The sequence below is a fragment of the Strongylocentrotus purpuratus genome, unplaced genomic scaffold (assembly GCF_000002235.5).
Source record: "Strongylocentrotus purpuratus isolate Spur 01 unplaced genomic scaffold, Spur_5.0 spur5_contig_825, whole genome shotgun sequence".
NCBI lineage: Eukaryota > Metazoa > Echinodermata > Echinoidea > Camarodonta > Strongylocentrotidae > Strongylocentrotus > Strongylocentrotus purpuratus.
Window position 1 is genome coordinate 207,162 of NW_022145530.1, and position 23,033 is coordinate 230,194.

General features: G+C 38.9%; 1 protein-coding gene across 1 annotated transcript; it reads left to right on the top strand.

Annotated features, from left to right (window-relative positions):
- The first annotated feature begins 8,692 nt into the window (after positions 1-8,692).
- On the top strand, positions 8,693-20,150 carry LOC100888685 (leucine-rich repeat-containing protein 1). The gene is made up of 8 exons (XM_030982462.1): positions 8,693-8,798; positions 10,910-11,966; positions 12,689-12,920; positions 13,317-13,448; positions 16,111-16,236; positions 17,533-17,635; positions 18,725-18,868; positions 19,887-20,150. Exons 2-8 carry the CDS (start codon positions 10,936-10,938, stop codon positions 20,051-20,053), a joined length of 1,935 nt encoding a protein of 644 aa, XP_030838322.1. The 5' UTR covers positions 8,693-8,798; positions 10,910-10,935; the 3' UTR covers positions 20,054-20,150.
- The last annotated feature ends 2,883 nt before the right edge of the window (positions 20,151-23,033 follow it).

A 23,033-nucleotide genomic window follows, 5' to 3' on the forward strand; every position in this document is an offset into this window, starting at 1 on the left:
TGGTTTATATTGGTTTCTGATGGTTTGAATGGTCTCTATTGGATTCAATTCTATGGGTCCAACAGAAACCAATAGACTCCAACAGAAACCATTAGAGACCAATATAATTTGTCTAATGGTCTCTATTGGTCTCTATGGGATTTTCGACCTGGGTAATCCTTGTTTGAATCAAATTCCCCTTCCCCCCGCGCGCAGCGCGGAAGCTCTTACGTTTCATTAGATTATTAAAGAAAGAAAACGATTCTATGTACCATTCTCGACTCTTAATCACTAATGTTTGAATCAAGTTCCCCTTCCCCCGCGCGTAGCGCGGAAGCTCTGACGTTTCATTAGATTATTAAAGAAAGAAAACGATTCTATGTACCATTCTCGACTCTTAATCCTTGTCTGAAATCATTTTTGCCCATTCCTGCGCGAAGCGCGGAAGCTTTCACATTTTATTACATTATTAGAGAAAGAAGACGATTCGTTGTACTGTTCTCTATATTAATCCTTGTCTGAATTCAGTTTCCCCACTGAAAATAAGTTGTGTCACAAATAAGATGTGACATAATAATCTTTCTCCAAAAGAAATATCAGGAAATAAAATGAGTGAAAAAAATAAAAATAAAGACAATGACGTGAGTTTTAAAAAGGTGAACGGAAACAACATAACAACTAGTGAACTATTTTATAAGTCATACTAATGTCCAAAATCTTTCTCCTTGTCTCCGATCTCATCATGAAATCGTCACAGAGTTCATTTATGTTTACACTGTCCAGGATTGTCTGATGTGCATTCCCGGCCCCCCCCCCCCCCCACTCAGTGTTATTTAGGGCAGGCGCGGATCCAGGGGGGGGCCGAGCGGGCCTTGGCCCCCCCCCCCCCCGCAAAAAAAAAAAAAAAAAAAGAGAGAGAAGAAAGGAAAAGAAGGGAAAGGGAAAGAGGAGAGAAAGGGAAAGAAAGAAGAAGAAGAAGAAGAAGAAGAAGAAGAAGAAGAAGAAGAAAAGAAAAGGGGAAGAAGGAGATCGGGGGACCGAAAGGGCCTTTCCTCCCAGGCTGTTGACCCCCCCCCCCCCCTCCAATAAAAAAATAAGAGAGAAGGAAGGAAAGGGAAAGAAAAAAGGAAAGGAGGAGATACTGGCGTACTAATAGGGGGGGGGGGGGCTTTGGGGAAATCAAATTCAAACGTGGTTTATTTCTAATTCCACAACTTACGGTGGATTACAAATAATGCTGAAATGACATAATTTCCGAGATTTGTCCTCACTTTTTAGTAAATTATACGTTTGTATATGTGTTTGTTGGAAAATGACAAATTCCTAAATTTACAGCCAGGCACGAAATATGATTCTCGAGATTCCTACATGTCAGGGCCCGAGGTACGGCAGGGAGCCTCGAGCTCCCTCACCCCCCCCCCCCCCCCCCCCCCCCCGCCACTTTATTTGAAAAAGTATATTAAAGAGGAAAAAAATAGAATGAGCGCAAGAAAGAACGAACTGCCAGTGTTAAAAAATGAGTCATCAAAATATGCTCATCTGACCGTGATTAAATGCCTAAAACCCTTAAGCTTCCGGGGCTCTGCCCCCTGGATTCCACCTAGGGCGCTACGGTGGGCCCTTAGATGCTCATCTGACGGTAATTTAATGCCTAAAACCCCGCTTTTGGGGGGATCCGCCCCCTGGACCCCACGCCAAATAGTGACCTGCCATTGTCACAAAATAATAGGTAATTAAAAAAAAATGATCAACTGACCTTAATTAAACGCCTAAAACCCCTGAGCTTCCGGAGCCGGACAAGTTATCAAAATGTGTTTATCTGACCGCAGGCGCGTAGCCAGCCAGGGGGGGGGGCGGTCTCCCCAAATCGGAAGAGGACGTAGAAAGTAAAAGGAGCAGACAAAGAACATCTTTGAAATTCAGACAAGGATTAAGAGTATAGAGAACGGTACAACGCATCGTCTTCTTTCTCTAATAATTTAATGAAACGTCAAAGCTTCGCGCAGGAGGGGAGGAGGAGGGGAGGGGGGGGGGGGGACTGAATTCAGACAAGGATTAAGAATCGAGAACGGTACAGTGAATCGTCTTCTTTCTCTCATAATCTTATGAAACGTCAAAGCTTTTGCGCGGGAGGGGGGAACCTGAATTCAGACGAGGATTCAGAGGCGAGAACGGTAATAATAATCTTTAATGAAACGTAAAAGCTTCCGCGTTTTGCGCGAGTTTGGAGGGGGAACTAAATTCCGACGAGGATTATTTTCGAGAACGGTACAACGAATCGTCTTTTTTCTCTATTGATTTAATAAAAATTAAAAGCTTCCGCGCGGGGGGAACCTGAATTCAGACGAGGATTAAGAGTCGAGAACTGTACAGCCAATCGTCTTCTTTCTCTCATACTCTTATGAAACTTAAAAGCTTCCTCGCTTCGCGCGGGAGGGGGGGGGGGGACCTGAATTCAGACGAGGATTAAGAGTCGAGAACGGTACAACGAATCGTCTTCTTTCTCTAATGATTAAATGAAAAGCTTCCGCGCTTCGCGCGCGAGGGGGGGGGAACCTGAATTCTGACGAGGATTAAGAGTCGAGAACTCTACAACGAATCGTATTCTTTCTTTAATAGTTTAATGAAACGTCAAAGCTTCCGCGCTTCGCGCGAGAGGGGAAAACTAAATTCAGATGAAGATTTTGAGTCGAGAACGGTACAACGAATCGTCTTCTTTCTCTCATAATCTTATGAAACTTAAAAGCTTCCGCGGGAGGAGGGGGGGGGACCTGAATTCAGACGAGGATTAAGAGTCGAGAACGGTACAAGGAATCGTCTTCTTTCTCTAATGATTTAATGAAACGTAAAAGCTTCCGCGCTTCGCGCAGTAGGGGGAGGGGGGAACTGAATTTAGACGAGGATTAAGAGTCGAGAACGGTACAACGAATCGTCTTCTTTCTCTAATGATTTAATGAAACGTAAAGGGGGAACCTGAATTCAGACGAGGATTAAGAGTCGAGAACTCTACAACGAATCGTTTTCTTTCTCTCATAATCTTATAAAACTTAAAAGCTTCCGCGCTTCGCCCGGGAGGGGGGGGGGACCTGAATTCAGATGAGGATTAAGAGTCGAGAACTCTACAACGAATCGTATTCTTTCTTTAATAGTTTTAATGAAACTTCAAAGCTTCCGCGCTTCGCGCAGGAGGGGGAGGGGGGGGACTGAATTTAGACGAAGAATAAGAGTCGAGAACGGTACAACGAATCGTCTTCTTTCTCTAATGATTTAATGAAACGTAAAGGGGGAACCTGAATTCAGACGAGGATTAAGAGTCGAGAACTCTACAACGAATCGTTTTCTTTCTCTCATAATCTTATAAAACTTAAAAGCTTCCGCGCTTCGCGCGGGAGGGGGGGGGGACCTGAATTCAGATGAGGATTAAGAGTCGAGAACTCTACAACGAATCGTATTCTTTCTTTAATAGTTTTAATGAAACTTCAAAGCTTCCGCGCTTCGCGCAGGAGGGGGAGGGGGGGGGGACTGAATTTAGACGAAGAATAAGAGTCGAGAACGGTACAACGAGTCGTCTTCTTTCTCTAATGATTTAATGAAACGTAAAAGCTTACGCGCTTCGCTCGTGAGGGGGGAACCTGAATTCAGACGAGGATTAAGAGTCGAGAACTCTACAACGAATCGTCTTCTTTCTCTAATAATTTAATAAAACGTAAAATTTTCCGCGCTTCGAGCAGGAGGGGAGGGGGGCTGAATTTAGACAAGGATTAAGAGTCGAGAACTCTACAACGAATCGTCTTCTTTCTCTAATGATTTAATGAAACGTAAAGGGGGAACCTGAATTCAGACGAGGATTAAGAGTCGTGAACTCTACAACGAATCGTCTTCTTTCTCTAATAATTTAATAAATCGTAAAATTTTTCGCGCTTTGCGCGGGAGGGGAAAAACTAAATTCAGACGAAGATTTTGAGTCGGAAACGGTACAACGAATCGTCTTCTTTCTCTAATAATTTAATGAAACGTCAAAGCTTCCGCGTTTCGTGGAGGAGGGTGGGGAAAACTCGCCCCTCTCTGCACCGACCCCCCCCCCTCCGCATTCCGTCACTGTTGGTCATCATTACGTACCAACATTTGGCTCGCATAATTTCAAATTTGGGCCCCCCCCCCTAAGAAATCCTGGATCCGCGCCTGATTTAGGGTACGCATATGCGTGTTCCAACCGACCCCCCCTTTTCAGCAAAAGTCCGGTGTGTAAAGTCAATACGGCTCGACCTTTTTCTTTTGTATACGAGCCTTTTTCAGCATCCCCCCCTTTTCAGCAAAAGTCCGGTGTGTAAAGTCAATACGGCTCGACCTTTTTCTTTTGTTACGAAAAGGACATTTTGGCAACACGCATGCGGTCATTTTGAAACCTGAGTGGGGGGGCCGGGTGTGCATTGCAGATTGCTACTTTTGTGCTTCGCGCTTAACATTTAGCTCGTTGCTTTTGATGCTGCGTCTTTGCATTTGGCGCACTGCATTTCTATGATGCTGTTGATTGAACAAATTGAATAATCAATTCCTGATGGAGCCGTATGAGCGAGAATTCAATTTATTCTTGTCTCATATACGCATGGGTGTCGATACTTACGTAATACCTATTCATCAGGGGGGGATGAATGAATAGATCACCCCCCCCCCTGATGAATAGGTATCAGTTACGGATCGACACCCATGCATATACGGTTGTCTTATTACTTCGTATATATTATGTATGTATTATGAAAATGAGATAGCAAAATGTGTATATTGATGGTCATCTCGCGAGTAATAACCATTAACTACTCTCATTGGACTGTCATTAATTTTTTTCTCTTCATCATTTTTATTTTTTGTTATGGTGAATTATTGGGGGGGGGATGATTGTACAGGCCATCCCCACCTGAAATAAGGCGAAGGAACCAGATTGGATCCACGAACAGGAAAACTGTCATGCTTAGATTTATGTATAATCACTCCTTCACTGGCATGTAGACATAGGCGCCGGAAGTGGGGGGGGGCAGGGGGGGCAGTTGCCCCCCCAGTCAAAAAAGTGGGGGGGCAAAACGCATTTTTGCCCCCCAAAACGCCCCCCCCCCCCCTCCAAAAAAAAAAAAAAAGCAGTAAAGGAGTAAACATGGTTTGTATTTTTAATCCAAAAGAACGTAACAATAATAAAAACCTGAATTAAATCACATATACAATTCCATTCAAAGAAAAAGGTAAGTTCACAGGAATTAAATTTCATAAACATTGCGCATGCCACTTATCAATGGAGGTCTCTATAATAGCGATACGCGCATATCGTGGACATATTGTGCGAGAATGTGAAAGCGTGTCCGTTTTTTTGTTATAGGGGTGAGAAGACATGAGCCCCTGAACGCTGGCGTACTGATGGGGGGGGGGGGGTGGTGTATTTCTTATTCGAAACAAGTGATTTACAAATGTTAATGTTGTGACATGATTTTCCGGCATTTTTTCTCCATTTTTTTGTAAGTCATACCTTTTTATGCGTTTGTTGGAAAATAAGAAATTCCCAAATTACAGTCAGGCGAAAATACGCTTATTTAGAAGCCTTTATGTCATGGTCTGCAAAGTGGCTGGGCTCGAGCCCCCCCCCCCCTCCTTTTTTAAAAAGTATGTTAAAGAGAAAAAGAAAGAAAGACGGAGACAAAAATAAGTGATCTGCCAATGTCACAAATAAGGTATAAAAAATGCTCATCTGACCGTAATTAAATGCTTAAAACCCCAGAGCTTACGGGGGCTCCACCCCGGACCCCACCAAGGGATCTAAGGCGGGCCCCTGGATGCTCATCTGACCGTAATTAAATACCTAAAACCCCTGAGCTTCCGGGGGCTCTGTCCCCTGGACCCCACCAAGGGGCCTAAGGCGGTCCCCTGGATGCTCACCTGACCGTAATTAAATACCTAAAACCCCTGAGCTTCCGGGGGCTCTGCCCCCTGGACCCCACCAAGGGGCCTAAGGCGGTCCCCTGGATGCTCACCTGACCGTAATTAAATACCTAAAACCCCTGAGCTTCCGGGGGCTCTGCCCCCTGGACCCCACCAAGGGCCCTAAGGCGGCCCCCTGGATGCTCATCTGACCTTAATTAAATACCTAAAACCCCTGAGCTTCCGGGGGCTCTGTCCCCTGGACCCTAACAAGGGCCCTACGGCGGGCCCCTGGATGCTCATCTGACCGTAAGTAAATACCTAAAACCCCTGAGCTTCCGGGGGCTCTGCCCCCTGGACCCCACCAAGGGCCCTATGGCGGGCCCCTGGATGCTCATCTGACCGTTATTAAATACCTAAAACCCCTGAGCTTCCGGGGGCTCTGCCCCCTGGACCCCACCAAGGGCCCTAAGACGGCCCCTGGATGCTCATCTGACCGTAGTTAAATATTAAAACCTCTGAGCCTCTGGGGGCTCTCCCCCCCCCCCCTTGGAACACGTCAATGGCCTTAAAGAGGGCCCCTGGATGCTTATCTAACCGTAATTAAATACCTAAAACCCCTGAGCTTCCGGGGGCTCAGCCCCTTGACCCCCTGCCGAGGCTCATGCCCTGGACCCCACGCCAATTTACGCTCTACCTTATCGATAATACTCCACTTTGAAAAACGTTCCGCGGGACCGGCATGTAACGTGTAAGACTGGTGGTGATGCAGATTTTTCGTCTGCCCCCCCCCCCCTTCCGAACTTTTTTTTTCATTACGTCACTGCCCCTGGAAGGTGAGCCCCCTGGAATGTTTGCCCCCCCAATCCCAAACTGCTTCCGGCGCGCCTGCATGTAGAAGTACTTGGAGAGTCATGGAAAGCCTTTTTGGAAGTGATCACTTCCCAATAAATATCCAAACAACTTTAGACGGGAAAAGCTCTGAATATAAAGATGCTTCAATAAGAAGTGCAGATGATTTTATCTCCTTTAAACATATAAATTTGAAAAAATTTGCTAAGAAATGTGAAGAGATGATTACAAATGATCTCATACTTATAAATAATGATATACAATATGATAATTTCATGAAATATTTAAAACTGTGTATAAAAGAAACTGTACCGAAAAGGAGAAAATGTCTCTAAAAATCTGGTGCCTTGTGGACCAAAGAATGCACAGAGAAAATCAAAGAGAGAAATAGAATGTGTAATAAGATGTCACGGAAAATAACTTTTGAAAAGGTAGATGAGTACTTAAAAAAGAAAGAAAAAGCACAGCGTGTGCTCCGCTAAGCAGAACGAAATTACTGGCGAGCATTTTACACGAAGCTTTTGCAAAGAGATGGCGGATTTCCACGCAAAGGCCGCATTAGTAAAGAAAATAGAAGTCAATAATAATCTAAATATGTCAGAAATGAAAAGCTTAATTATTACAAGTTCCAAACTCCTTTGGCAAGAAAGGTGGAACAAAACCAACTCGTATTTGAAAACATTTCAAAAAGATGTTAATAAACAATTATATGTTCATTAGAGAGACAACATTCAACATTATTCATCGACTCCGCTTTGGAGTCCTTGGGGCATCTAAGATCTCCTTAGATTGAGAATTCATGCTACTGGTTTCTGTAATAGATGCCCCAGTGAAATAGAGACTGTAAAACATTTTTTTAGTACATTGCCCTAACTATATTATAGAAAGGGCTATGTTTTTAACAGAAATAAACGAATCCCAACCGGAAAAAATTATGGAATACTTAAAAAAGAGTGAATCCAGTATACAAAAATCTGTAGTACGGTTCGTTCACAGAACGAAACGGTTCCCTATCAGGAAGTAATACCTCCCTTGATGAAAAGTAAAACATAATACAATACTATAAATATGCTAAATTACACTAGTACATTAAAAATATAATAACATAATGTAATAAGAAAATAAAATAAGAACAGTAAAACATAATACAATATTATAATATGATATATTACACTCAGTACATTAAAAATATAATAACACAATGTAATAAGAAAATAAAATAAGAACAGTAAAACATAATACAATATTATAATATGATATATTACACTCAGTACATTAAAAATATAATAACACAATGTAATAAGAAAATAAAATACTAACAATAAAACAATATTATAAATATGCTAAATTACACTCAGTACATTAAAAATATAATAACATAATGTGATAAGAAAATAAAATAAGAAAAAGTAACAACAATGATAAATGGTATGATAAGATTATTGAATATAGAGGCTTATGTAGGTAATATGTTATATACATATTTATGTATGGTGTGTATGTGATATAACAAATAATCTGCACGTATTGTTAAGAAACAATAACAAAGCCCATGAATGTTTTGCTTACGATATTATTTTTCGATACTATCTTAAAAGATAGATAAATATAAAACGAAATAAATATATTTTTCAAAAATACAAAAATGAGAGATTCATTCACCCTATATTTAGTAGGCTCCTAAAGATATCTCTCTAGGGATAGGTCTAGGATATGGGTATATCCATCATCCACCCGAGTCTAGATATTTCTCTATATTATCTAGCCATCTATCATTTTCATCTAGTTTTCCCAGACTCTCATTTTATTTTGTTGTCCGGCATTCCAATTTATTTGGAGGTCGTTGGGGCAATAATGTGATGGATTCCCACCCCCCCCCCCCCACCCCACCCCCAACCAATCACCAGTTGCGCCTTTTGCCATCATGCGATTGCGTGATGATCGCGAACGATCACATTGTAGCTTCTGCTGAATGAGGTTCTTCGTTCTTTTGGAAGCATACAAACTGTGAATTCTGCTCTTCTAACATCCACATCACCAGCGCTGCTACAATTGTAGCTGAGGTAAGAGCAACTCTGAATGATAATTCCTCACAGTGAATAAAAGGAATCGGTCTGATGGACAATGTGTGAGCTAATTCACTCAATTTCAGTCCCACATGTTCATTTTTACGTTGTTGACTAGCTGGCACCTGTGTGTTGCTGTTGTTGCATGTCGTTACTGTTACAAAAATAAGGAGCGTCCGCATTTTCGCAGACGTTTCATATTTCTGCATTGCATTGGCGATGCGAAAAATAGATTTTGTGATGATTTTCTTGCTGCATTTTTATGATTTTTTATAGAGACTTTCACCTTATGAGCAATAAATCCTTGGGAAGACGGACAACCCATAAAAGTAGACGAAAACTGGCTTAACTGGGGTTATTTTCTGGTGCGGAATCCGTTTATCGCATCGCCAGCCAGCGGTTTGGTAACCCAAAAGCCGCAGAACGTGTAGTTGAATGCTCGAGTACCCGTACGGTTGACAACTACTCGGGTACGATTTCTCGTACTCGAATATTCGGCCGCAAAAAAAAAAAAAAAAATCTGTCCAGGCGACGCTTACCCGTGCCTGGGTGAGCGGCGGCCGCTGGCATGGTGCCGTCGGTAAAAATGTTTCCCAACTTGAGCACTGTCAAACTCACCACTCAGAAACTGGGACCAAATGTCTGGATTTCTGTTTGGACTTGTAGGAAAATGGATTATTCTGCCATCTTTGGTTTTTAAAACAAAATTGTTTACTGTTATTATTATTATTAAATCGGCGCCTTCAACTGCAACTCGAAGTAAAATTGCATGCGTTTTCGGCGACAGAACTGGTATACTGCTCCAAAGGTATGGTGGTGGCAACAAAAAAAACAAAAAAAATCAACAAAAATCAAAATAATTCAAAAAAATTCAAAAAAATGATAAAAATACATGGCGTCCGAATATTCGGGTATTTGCTTGTAAGCCTGGGAGTGTACTTGGGTACCTCATTACACTGTTGTGCACAGCCTTAGTTTACATGGATATCCTTGTTTATATGGACGATCCTCATTCTCGGACCAGCGCCCTTAGTACTGGTTAGCATTCACACACATAGCAGCATTAGTATACTTTTTGTGTATTAAAAACTGTTTAGAATTCTGTTGATTCTCCACATTTCAAACACCGCTGTTAAAAAATCGACTGAGTACACTCAAAATCTGTACTTTAGTGACAATTGATGACACCTAAATAGCAGTAAAATACAATCTTTTCAAGTTACCGATGTTAAAAAGATTATTTTGAAAATTCAAATCGTGAGTCTACTGTCAAAATTGCCGATCAGCCACTTCGTATTCATAGTGTGCAATTGTGTACAATTTGTGTATTGTGTGCAATTGCTGCCTCTCGGCAAGTATACAGCGCTAGAGGTCAATACGCATTAGCTTTGACTCTATGCTTTGCTAGAGTGAGCATTCACTGATTCAGTGTACCTCATACTCATAGGAGCATTAGCATAGAGTACCGAAGCTGTGAAAATCTATTTTTAGAATTTCTAAACTTGAACTTCATTTTCCAAAAGAGCATCAAAAATAATGTCCAAATGTAGAAAGTCAGTGGCAATTGAGATATGACCATCTGAATTAATATATTTCAATGGGAAATCACTGTTATTTTGCCTTGGTTCATAACATTACGAGCCAGAGCAAAATAACTGATTTTCTATTGAAATCTATTTGATGCTGTTTCAGAAAATGAAGTTCAAATTTGGAAACTCTAACAATAGTTTCTTGATGATGTCACACTTGACATCACTCTATACTTGTTGTGTATTTCAAAAAAAATGTAACACCCTCTGGCAACACTGTACAAATCTCAACAGAATTTACTTAAAATCTGCACTTATATTAGTGTCAATTGATGACCCCAAAGTAGCAGTAAAGTAAAAAAACAATTAATTTACCCCACTGATGTTGGACAAAATTACTTTGAAAATTGGAATTGGAATCTATTGTCAATCCTGTCAAATAGCTGTTTTATATCCGTGTGTGCATTAATTGGTCGTAGCGAGCGCTGAATCTGCTCTCTCTTCCTCCTCTCTCATCCTCCGTTTGGTCAACAACCTCTATAATCTTAAATTTATTTTGAATATATTTTTTCTTCTCAGGAAATATTCTTTCATATTCTGGAGGCATGCCTGGTGCTATTGGCACAATGTACAGGACTGGGCAGAGCAAGGGAAAAGAGGAGATTGGTGAAGCAGTTGACCTTGAATCACAGGGATTGTCACATTTTGACATTGGTGCTCTCAGGGTCGCTGGAACTTGCATCAGAAACATCACAGAACTCAATTTGAACTACAACAGCCTGTCCACTCTGCCCAATGATATTGCCAGTGTTCTTCCAAGAATACAAATTCTGTGTTTGAGTGGAAATGATTTGAAGGAATTGCCTGCTGTTTTAGGGAGCCTTGAAGAACTCAGAAGTCTGTCCGCCAATGAAAATGAGATTTCGCTGCTTCCCGTGTCCCTCTTTCACCTTCCCAAGTTGGAGGACCTTCACCTGCTTGGGAACCGATTAAAACAGTTGTCTCCTGATATCTGCCACCTTAAAACTCTCCGGAACCTGACCTTGGAAGACAACCAGCTATGTGACTTTCCTAGCACGTTTGGTGATCTGGAGAGCTTACACACCCTTGAGGCAAGCGAAAACAACCTCGAAGCCTTGCCCAAGAACTTTGGCAACCTCAGGAATTTAGCAGTGCTGAATGTTAGCAGGAACAAGCTTTTGGAATTACCTGACAGCTTTGGAGATTTGCCCTCCTTGCAGTACGTAGACCTATCCAACAACTACCTCCCGGAGCTTACACCAAGGCTGGCATCGGCGTCCAGGTGCCTGGTGAAGTTTTCTGCTGCTGATAACCTCCTCAAGAGATTTCCTCCCTGGATTGGAGAACTCACCCACATTCAGGAAATCTACCTGGGAAACAATTACATAGAACATGAGCTTCCAGAACACTTTGGCACTGTAAGTGGGAACACTTTAAGACACATGGATGTCGGTGCAAACTTCCTTGATCACCTTCCCTCAAGTTTTGGGCTGCTCAGAAATGTTGAGACACTGCATTTTGGGAGCCACATTATGGAAATCGAGAGGAGGGCTTTCCAGAATGGAAATCGCATCACACATCTGCCAGAATCTTTTGGACTAATGTTGAACCTTAGGTGAATGAGTTTTTATACATTTACATTTTGACCAAATCGATTGAAAATTATGCCTTATAATGTGAAAATTACAAATGAAAGAAACCTACCAAATATTGAAGAAGAAATGTATGATAACTTAGTAACAAGCGAAGCAGGGAAAAAAATATTTAAATCATTTCGGGGGCTACTTTTCAAGCTTGCTTGCATGAAAATAACGATCTTTAATTTGTTTTGCGTTGAACTCTATGCAAATTTTAGATGGCTCTTTTATGACTTTCGGGGGCTCTTTTGGGCATTTCGGGGGCTAATTTGCCCCAAGCCCCTGTGTATTTTTTTCCCTGAAGCGAAGAAAAATGAGGACATGGTGTGTATTTGGGACGGGATTAAAAAAATTCATTATTTCTTTACATCTTCTCTTATTTGCAGAATCAGCTGTTCCATACATTGTGTGTCTAATCTCCATGCAGCCCTTGCTGTGTCTCTTTTACAGATACCGTACATGTACAATTTGTATTCATGAATTTTTTGTTGGGTCTGAACTCTGAATCCCAATTGTAAAATGGTGCTTGCCTGCTTGTTCTTGTGCAATAAACAAAGTACATCATTACAATGTCTTTCATTTGCAGTAGTTTATAGTATACAGAGAATTAGGAGACCATATTGCTTTCAAATTCATCCAGCATAGTTTTAAGATAAATTCATATGCTAATTGTATTTAATATCATGTTTATGATCCACAGACACTTGAGGCTTGATGAGAATTCCTTGAATTGTCTACCGGAGAGCTTTGGTGATCTGTATGCGTTGGAGTATTTTGATGTCGGGCAGAACGTCCTCAGGAAGCTACCCGCATCTTTCAGCCGCCTGGGTTCACTGAAGACGTGTCTCCTGTCCAAGAACAACATAGAGCGTCTGCCGGAGGACTTTGGGAATCTGAGGTCTCTAGAGAGACTGAGAATCAACAGAAACCAGGTAGAGCGGGATGAACAATTTTTGATTTAAAGTTCTGATACGTTAGTCTTGTTTCAGTCAAATGTTTTTTTGGAACTTTAGGACAAAAAGGTAAAAATTCTATGTTTGCAGGGTTCTTGCTAGTACATAACACACTAACACACTTCCTTCTCAAAGAAAGCATTGGAATTTTTATAGACAGAGAAATACCAAGGGACAATTGTATCTAGAGTGTCTCCACACATTCTTTTCAAACAGCCAAAATGCTTCTTAATAAACCATTATATTTTTTAATGTTACGTTTAAAATTGTTTTTATTGTGGAACTGTCCTATTGATATAGTGCAGCCAAGGGTGTAAGCTCTTTATGCACACAAGTACATGTTGGTATAAAAAGTATAATTTTTGTTTCTGATAGTTGAGAGAGCTTCCAGCATCCTTCAACCAGTTGGTGAATCTACAGACCCTTGATCTGGTTGAGAATCGTCTCCGGGAGTTCCCAGCATGCCTTAACCAGCTCACCAATCTCGTCAGGGTTGCTCTAGATGATGTAAGTCTAAAGAACTGAACACACCTGGGGGTGTTTCACAAAGATCCTTAGTTGAACTTAACTCTAAGTTGGACTTAAAACTCATGGAGAGCCATTTGCAGCCTTAAAATAAAATATATTCAAAAACGAAAATTCAAGTATTTTAGACTTTTTATAAATTCCACATCAAGAACATGAAATCTCCTTGATAATATAAAATATGAATGATTTGAATCAACATTCTATGCCTTTTAAAATAACTTATACAAAATATTTCATAGATGCTAATGGCTTTCCATAAATGTTAAGTTCAACCTAGAGATAAGTTCAACTTAGGATCTTTGTGAAACACTCCCCAGAATAAATACCTGGGGGTGTTTCACAAACATAAATCTTAGTTGGATTTAAAATTTTTGGAGAGCCATCTGTAGCCTTAAAATAAAATATATTCAAAAGCAGAAATTCAAGTATTTTAGACTTTTTATAAATTCCACATCAAGAACATAGAATCTCCCATGATAATAGAAAATATGAATAATTGGAATCAACATGTTTTTGCTTTAAACAAAAATTTTACAAAATATTTTCACAGATGCCAATGGCTTTCCATAAATTTTAAGTCCAACTTAGAGATAAGTTCAACTTAGGATCTTTGTGAAACACTCCCCAGAATAAATACCTGGGGGTGTTTCACAAACATAAATCTTAGTTGGATTTAAAATTTTTGGAGAGCCATCTGTAGCCTTAGTATTCAAGTATTTTAGACTTTTTATAAATTCCACATCAAGAACATGAAATCTCCTTGATAATATAAAATATGAATGATTTGAATCAACATTCTATGCCTTTTAAAATAACTTATACAAAATATTTCATAGATGCTAATGGCTTTCCATAAATGTTAAGTTCAACCTAGAGATAAGTTCAAGTTAGGATCTTTGTGAACCACCCCCCGGATGTAGGAGTATGCAATGCAATAATGCATCTTTTTTTATTATTGTCCAACGGAATTAATTTTACCTCCGAGAAATTCTAATCCATTCCTAAAGACAATTGGATCCATCAAGTGGAGAACGAGATGATCATTGATTAATATTACACTCTGATAATACGGTGCAAATGCCCCAAACATATCTTCATTCATTATTTCAAGTACCGGTATGATTAGATGACTAGCAAAATTTTCAAATTATTAAATTTGGGTAATGCGAAATCAAAGGAATCGTAGTGTTCTGACATATGATCTGATGGCCTTATTATTAATATTATTATTAATTTGGCGTCACCTGTACCTGGGAGGCGAAAAGCGAACTGAATCACTGTAACCCTCAGGTCTCTCCTCCCGGTATAACTGATTGGGGGTGTGCAGGTGGACCACTACACCGGGGTTTCCCCCTACTCTTATACGAATAGTGCAGTGGGTTCTTAACGTGCAAAGGTGGTGACTCTCCTCTACACAGGGCCTCCACTTAATGTCCTATCCATGGGACGTTTGCTATGGGCTAGATTTCATCAAATTAGAGGTTTATTAGGGCTTAGATTCTGTTGTTATAAGATTGAGTATAGGTGGTTTTGTTGTAGTGCTCTGTCCCGGTAATGATTTGGAAATTGGAATTCAATGAGTAGAAGTGATAATGGACCGATTGTAACTAGAGCATGGTTGTGCAATCAGAACCGCTTGTGTAAGATAGGTTTCTGTGCATATAAATGAATGTTTTTTAATTGTCATGGTATTGCACTCATTATTAAAGTTGATACTCTAAGACAATCCCAAATACTGAGATAATTACATAAATAGAAAGCTTTTAACCCCCATAATAACACCAAATGGTGTCCACCCGACAAAACAAGTTTAGAATAATGAATTTATTCGAGTAAACTCTACCAAAATATCTAAGTCTGAAACCCGGAAGTGCACGTAGAGTCGGGCCTCTATCCGTGACGTCACGAACGGGACTCATGGGCTCAGTGAGAGTGAATGGCAGTGATATCCCTACGTAAATGCTATCCTGTCAGAGCTTAGATTTGTTGTTGTTAAGGAGTATATTTGATGGATTTTCTGTTTTCATTTGAATGAAGAATAACGAAGCAACATTTTCCAGTCGCTGATTTCTTTTTATATCCTCATATTCACCTATTTGGTAGAGATTTAAGTCGAGTTTACTGCTTAGGAATTAAAGTTAAATCGTGCACGTACATGTATGAATAGGCGGATGCATTATATTGTCATATTGTCATCAGATAATTGTAAAACGAATAGGTCTAGAACTATGATAGTACTTATCATAGATGTGTGTGACTGCCTCAAAAAAGGATACAGTACCTGTTAAACATTTTTTGTGATATACTAAGTAATTGAAAAACTTAAAAATAACATATACCTAGGTAACAAATTAAGGGACATTTATTTGCTTAGAGTATCAACTTTAAAGATAAAGACCAGTTATGGTCATGAGACTCATGCGTTATATCTATCAGGCCCCAATAGATATGATAATTTACCAAATATATCAATTAGTAGGCGGTTTCTCGGCAGAATTTGTATCATCACGTATTAGTCAAAACACATTCTTTCACATGATCGGTAATAAGAGCTTCCATTTCATTTTTTGAGAGGGGGGCGTTTCCAAAACTGGTCTTTACCTTCAAGTTACTTTAAATATGTTCACTTTCCATGACCTAGAATGACTTTGAGCTTGATATTCCTGAAGTGAACAACCTGGACGCCAGGGCCAAGTATCCCTCAGATGGTATCCACAAGTTTGTCAAGACGACTGAACCTCATCCAGAAACCAAGTCAGACAAGATGGTAAGTGTGTGGTTTTAGGTGATGTATTTTTTTCTTTTATCATCGAGCGAGGTTTTTATTTCCATATTTCAATACATATTAACATTAATTACTCAATGATTGAGTTAAACATAACAAAGGCAAAAAATTAAAGTATATTCAACAATTCTTCCAGCTTAGTATTATTTTCTCTGCTAACAAATTCATACCTTGGTTTTATGTAATGGTATATTATGCACAAGTCCGATCTCAGCATTTGATTGTAAGTGGATTTAGCACTGTATAATCTTATAAACAATAATTATTATATACCTCACTTAAGAAATCCAGCCATCTGATTGGTCGAATTGCATTCATAAACTTCAACTGTTCCTGTAAAATTCCCGGTAACCATGCTTAAAACATTTCAATATTTTTAATAACCATGGTTATTAAAAAAATAGGTCAGCCTCCATGGTTACCCCATAGGTTTACATGTTAAAAAATGGTTTGAGCGATGGAGGATACCGTATGTGTGCGAAGGATTGGTCGGTAATTTCAATACAATTGAATCTCGATCGATCTTACCGACAATTTTATCTTGCATTGTTGACATGAAGACGAAAATAAACTTCCAAAAACAAAAAAACAACATCTGCCGATAGATCTTGATCTAAGTTCGTGCCAATATGCATTGCAAAAGTAAAAGAAGAGTCCGTATATGGAGCTTTTGCGAAGCATTCATCACACGCGAAGCCGGTTTCAATCCATTTTAATGTATATATTGTACAAAACTGCCAAGCATGTGAATAGTGCGCGATGGCCGAGAGGTCTGAGGCGCTGACTTTAGATACATCACCTTTTGTACGCAAGAGTTCGAATCTCATCTTCGACCAAAAAAAAAAGTATTTTTTATTTTTTATTTTTTAGTCTATTTTTTTCGGCATATAAAAGTATTAATGACTGCTTTAATATTCGAGAAATAGTTGTTTTCATACGCTCTCGGGAAGGTTACAATTGGGCTATTCCCTTGAGCGTAATAAAACAACTATTTCTCTCAAAGCAGTCATTAATACTATATTATTATACGGTTGTTGTTGTTGTTGTTGCTATTATTATAACTGTTGTTGTTATCATTATTTTTATTATAAATATTATTATTATTATCATCATCATCATCATCATTGTTATTGTTGTTATCATTATTATTGGGTAAGATACATTAATGTGGTTGGTTAGTAGATAAAAAAGGAAAGATTTAATAAATTATTCACATAAGCAGCAATATGTGGTAATAAATGTCTTTTTCCAACTTGCTTTCTGTGTATTTTCCTAAAGACAAGTGCACTGGCCAATGCTGTCAAGAAAGGAGACTCTATTTGGAAGCCACATCTCTCTAATGATCAAGATATGGTTACTGCCACTAACTTGGAAGATGAAGGTAAATTATTGGACAATAATTGGACAGTGGTTTTGATTTTAAAGATAAAAGGAATATGTAAAGTTGTCAGGAAGAAAGAGAGTAGTGAATTTAAGAAAATTGAATTTTAATGTAATTGTAAAAGAATTATTTCCTACATCAGTTTGCTTGTTAAATCTTTACTTACATTCAGAATGTGACATGCTAGGTTGATTATAATTGAAGATAAACCATAGCATCTATTCAGTTGAAAAACAACATGAAGGTACAAATATTACAAGATTAATTGAAATCAAGAGCAAGTCTTATGGTGAGTATAATCTCTTGGATTGCAGGAACATTCAAAGCTATTGTGCTAATGGCAGACGGATGAATATTAATAAGTCAGGGTAGTAGAGTCCCTACCCGGCTGGCTCAAAGATTCTTCTGATTTTCAATCACAAGATCGAGTATACGGTCTTTATTAACCTGAAGTAAGCCAACAAATTTCTTCACAAAAATTGAAATTACTCCTAGGAAGCCTAACATATTATTGGTTAAATGTCCCAAATCGACACTATCAGTGTCCTGAGGTTACCTATTCCTACTACAGTCCAAAGCGATTGGTTTTATAATGGGTAAACCCTCTACTGAGATTTGATCCACCTTGAGTCGTTCCTTGTAGACTTCTTCTTAATAAAATGTTATACTAATATAAATTGTATTTTTAGAATTTCACAGTTCATGATTGCATTATGTGAATGACTTTTCATAGTTTATATCTCTATTTTCTGAATTTCTGAATGTTTCTTGCCATCTCCCCTCATCTGTAATGAGAAGGACCCCTTTGTCTCTCTCTTGCCCCACTTCATCTCTCTCTCTGTCTCCCTCTTTTGTCCCCCTTCTCTCTCCCTCTCTCTTTCTTTCTTTCTTTCTCTCTCTTTCTCATCACTCTAACTCTCCCTTTCCCACACCTCTCTCTTTCTTTTTCTTTTTTAACAAACATTTGAATTTGATCAATGAATTTTTATGAAATGTCTATATGTTTAATTTGTTATTCATGTCATATGTTGTGTTATTTGAATTTGAATTGCAATTGTATTGTATCTACTGCTGATATTTTTTTTACAGAAAGTGACCGAGGGACGAGTGAAAGCTGCAGTGACCTTGACCTTTGTCACACCACCGACGGAGAGTCGACCCACGGTCTGGAGGGCATCGACGACGACGAAGCCGAAGATTGGGACATGGAGGTGGAAGACAACAATCCTTTCAGTAAGTCTCTGGCCTGTTTGTGGGATTAGTGACTTGGCATTTGATCTGGGGGGTGTTTCACAAAGACTCCAAGTCAAACTTAACTCTAAGTTGGACAATTTTAACAATTATGGAAAGCTAAGATTTCATGTTCTTGATGTGGAATTTATAAAAAGTCTAAAATACTTGAAATTTTCGCTTTTGAATATATTTTATTTTAAGGCTACAGATGGCTCTCCAAAAATTTTAAATCCAACTAAGATTTATGTTTGTGCAACACCCCCAGGTATTTATTCTGGTCACAGTTGCTCAGATGGCCTGTAAATTGAGCTGCATTGACTCCATAAAGGAGTGAGTTTGCGTAGTCAAGGCTAGATGAAACCATAGCTTGGATGGCTTTCCTGTTAAGGTACGGTTTAATGTGGGGGGGGGGGGGGTAATGAAGGAGAGAAGGGGGGGGGGATGGGATGGGAGGGATAAGTATTAGAGTTTAAAAGTTTTAAAGTATGGAAATTCGAAAATATCATTGCATATAGCAACTCTGCATATCTGAGTGAAAATGAAGAATTCAAAATATAGAATTTCTACTTTCAAATATTTTTTATATTTGGGTTTTAGTTTCTTTCATGTTAAATAAGAAAAAATTATGCAGTTACACGTTGTTGTGCATTATGTCTGTTCCTCTATATGTCTGTCTGTCTCTAGTTCTGTCTGATCTCTCTCTGTCTCCCTTATTTATTACTTTTCTCTCTTTCCCTCCAACTCCCCCTTTTCTCTCTCTCTCTCTCTCTCTCTCTCTCTTTCTCTCTCTCTCTTTCTCTATCTCTCTCTCTCTTTGTCCACTCTCCCTTGCCCTCATCCCTTTCTTCCTTCTAGCTCTCTCGCTCTGTCTTCTCTCCTCTTCTCTTCTAATAATAATAATAATAATAATAGCTCGTTCTTATATAGCGCTTTTCTATCCCTCACCTAGAGGTGTCTCTTTACTACACTCTTTCAATTTTGCCCTTGCCTAAACAAACCAGTTATCTCTCTCATACAGGTTGTGATGATGTACACACATACCGACACAACACAACAATGAGAAGTCCGATCGGAACAGATGTCCTCAAGTTCTCTTTTGTACCTTCCGATGGGCACCCTCCGTGCCTTCCCGTACCCGACCTTGACTTTCACTTTGAGGATGGCCAATTTGAAGATGCCGATTGATGACAATATTTTATTGAACTGCCCAAAGATAAATGTAATTTGTATTGTGCATTATGTAAATGATTAAAGGTAATACAAAGTTTTGGTATGGGGTCGTGAATTTGGTTCAAATGAACATATTGGAAGCATACATGTATATGCGATCTTACAATGTTCAGTGATCGTTGTCGCGGTTGAAATCGAGTCTAAAGTTATGAAATTGTAAATAATAAACTCTTTATGTTGTATAGCTCCCTCTCAAGGTCAAGATATTAATTAAGCTATAAAACAATGTTTCTTGATGAAAAATCAACCGATTAGCTATTCTCGTTTGGAAATTATATATCACATCTACATATTCTGAAATTCTCATGGTAGCAGCTACTATTGCACGGCCGTAAGCGCGATTTGAAATTTATCAAAATTTACCGGGAGCACCGGTACATTTTTATATTCAATTTTTCTCAAAAGCAGAAGTGTTTTAGGGGCAACATTTTTTAGTGCTTATAAAACATCCACAGGGGCATCCAAATATATCTAAATTGTAAAGATTCATTATCCACCCAATTTTCAAAATTTCTCAAAACTTTGTATTACCTTTAAAGTAAAAATTTGCATGGATCACTGGATTTGTCATATGCTAAGAATTGTTTAACTATCAAACAGTAACTCAGTTCATCTTGCCTTCCTGTTTTTAAAAAGGACTTGACTTTGAAGATGCCAATTTGATGATGCAGATTTACGTCAACATGCATTGATGGTCCTATCTACAGGGTTTACATTATTCTACCACCAAACAGTAAATGCAATGCATTATGTGCATTTAATATGTAGCGTATAATTGTGATTAGAATGCTTTCACATTCATGTTGACTACAGGATACTTAATTTTTCAACAGAAAGCAATCATCTTGCAACCATTTGCTGCTAATATATCCTCTATTCAGAGTCGGAAAGACGGTAGCTCATATACGTTACCATGGTTAACGCCTTTCTGGCTCTGAATGGATTTTGCAATGAGACTATTGCCTCGTAGACACTTGCACGCATTTTGGTCCAGCACTGCCCCGCTCTATAGCGTGCCAATGTGTGCTAATTAGTGGCACGCAGTCCGTTTTGGGGGGGGTCACGTCCAATTTACGAATAGTTCATGCAATGCATAACCACCATGACACGCATTCGTAGACTATGCTCATGGCATGTGAAAACTGCGCGGGAAGTATATGCAGCAAATGCGTGGGAAGCATGCGCAGCCAATGCGCAAATTGTGAGCAAATTAGTCGTTTACTAGTCGTGAACAGGCCAATGAGCACGCATGTTGCCAAACAAAATTGTGCCAAAATTTTGAAATTTCTGTCACACATTTCGCGTACGGCCCGCATCCTCCCGCACGCTACCACAAATACTTCCCGCATTGGCATGCAAGAGTATGTGTCTATGCGCAAACTATGTGCAAACCAAAATGCAGGCAAGTGTCGACGAGGCATATGTTCACACCAGAAGCTCTGTTCAGACATGAAGCAGTTAAGCCATCTCAAGAAAAGTGCTCCAACAAAATAAATCTATTTTACACATAAGTGTATGGCAAGCAGGAGTTTGATAGAAGTAGAACCTGTAACACCTCATTCCTCACACCTGCAGCAAGTTTGTCAGTTTGTTTGTCTTTCTTTGTTCATTTGTTTTGGGTATTGATCTCCCTGTACCACAATGCATTTCTAATGGGATAGTTCAACCGATGGATTCATGATTATTCATGTTTCCAGTGTTAACGTAATTTGTACAGGTGTTTGAAGGGCCATCATGTTGTAATCAAGACTGGCAATGGGTGATTTTGCAATGCTTTCGTGTCGCACAAAGCAAACCTGAAGTCAATTGATGCCTTTTTCTTGTATGTGCAAATCGGCACACGTGGCAAACAAGCAACTGTGCCAATCTGCACCTGCGACAAATGAAAGGTTAAGACATGTCTGAACAAGGCTGTGCTGAAATTGGAAGCATAAGAACATGGCTGTTTTGCTGAATCCATGTCATTGATGTTACAGTTCCATAGGCAAGTCCATTTATTGCATAAAACGAAAGGTATTTTTTACACTATATGAACAAATGTGGTGCTATTCATTGTGAACAATTATCTTGTTATAGCAATGTGTTTATCCTGTTATCAGCTCTCTGGTGCTATAACATGTAGGCTTTGGCAGGGAGTTCATGTTTTACTTTCTTAATTTGAACTATTATACCCTTGTTCTAATTGTACTAGCCAATACATGTTGGTCTTAAAGTGTCCTTCTCTTTAAGTACTGAATTAAATGGCTGTAATTCACTTTTCTTATCAGGAACATTATTTTCTTTCATTGAATGTATTTGTCATGAATTATGTTTACTCTTGATTTCAATTTTGAAAAGTGCTATTTATCCTATCTTTTTTCATTGTATTTTTTTTCTTCCATATTGCCATATTTGTTTAGCTATTTACAGCTCCCATTGTCAGGGAGAAAATTATTTGTATTAAGAGGTATTTTTCACATATATGATTATAATTTTGTTAGTATTCCGGAATTGTAGCAGTTGATCTTGGCATGTGTTTCATCATTCCTTGTTAGTATGTGTTATGAATTTGTGTACTTTTGATTTTTAAATCATTAATGTTTCCCCATTTGCAAGTTTCACAAATATTACATTAATCCATAAAAAAGTACGATTTTTTGCGAGTACTATCTTGCTATGAATTTGTGAAAGAATTTTCCTATTTTTTTTTTAATTCAGTGATTGAATGTTACCACCTTTACACAACAGGGTAGAACAATTTTGACATTATCATTGTTGAAACTAGACCTGCCCGCTTTAACCTATTATATTGATTGATGTTTACCTTTTAGTACATTTAGTATAAATTGCAATTACTTTAACAATATTGTGTGGCATTAATAGTGAGTTTGCACTCCCAATACTAACAGAAAGTATAGTTTTGTTTGTTCCTTGGGATGTGCAGAGTACACTGTAG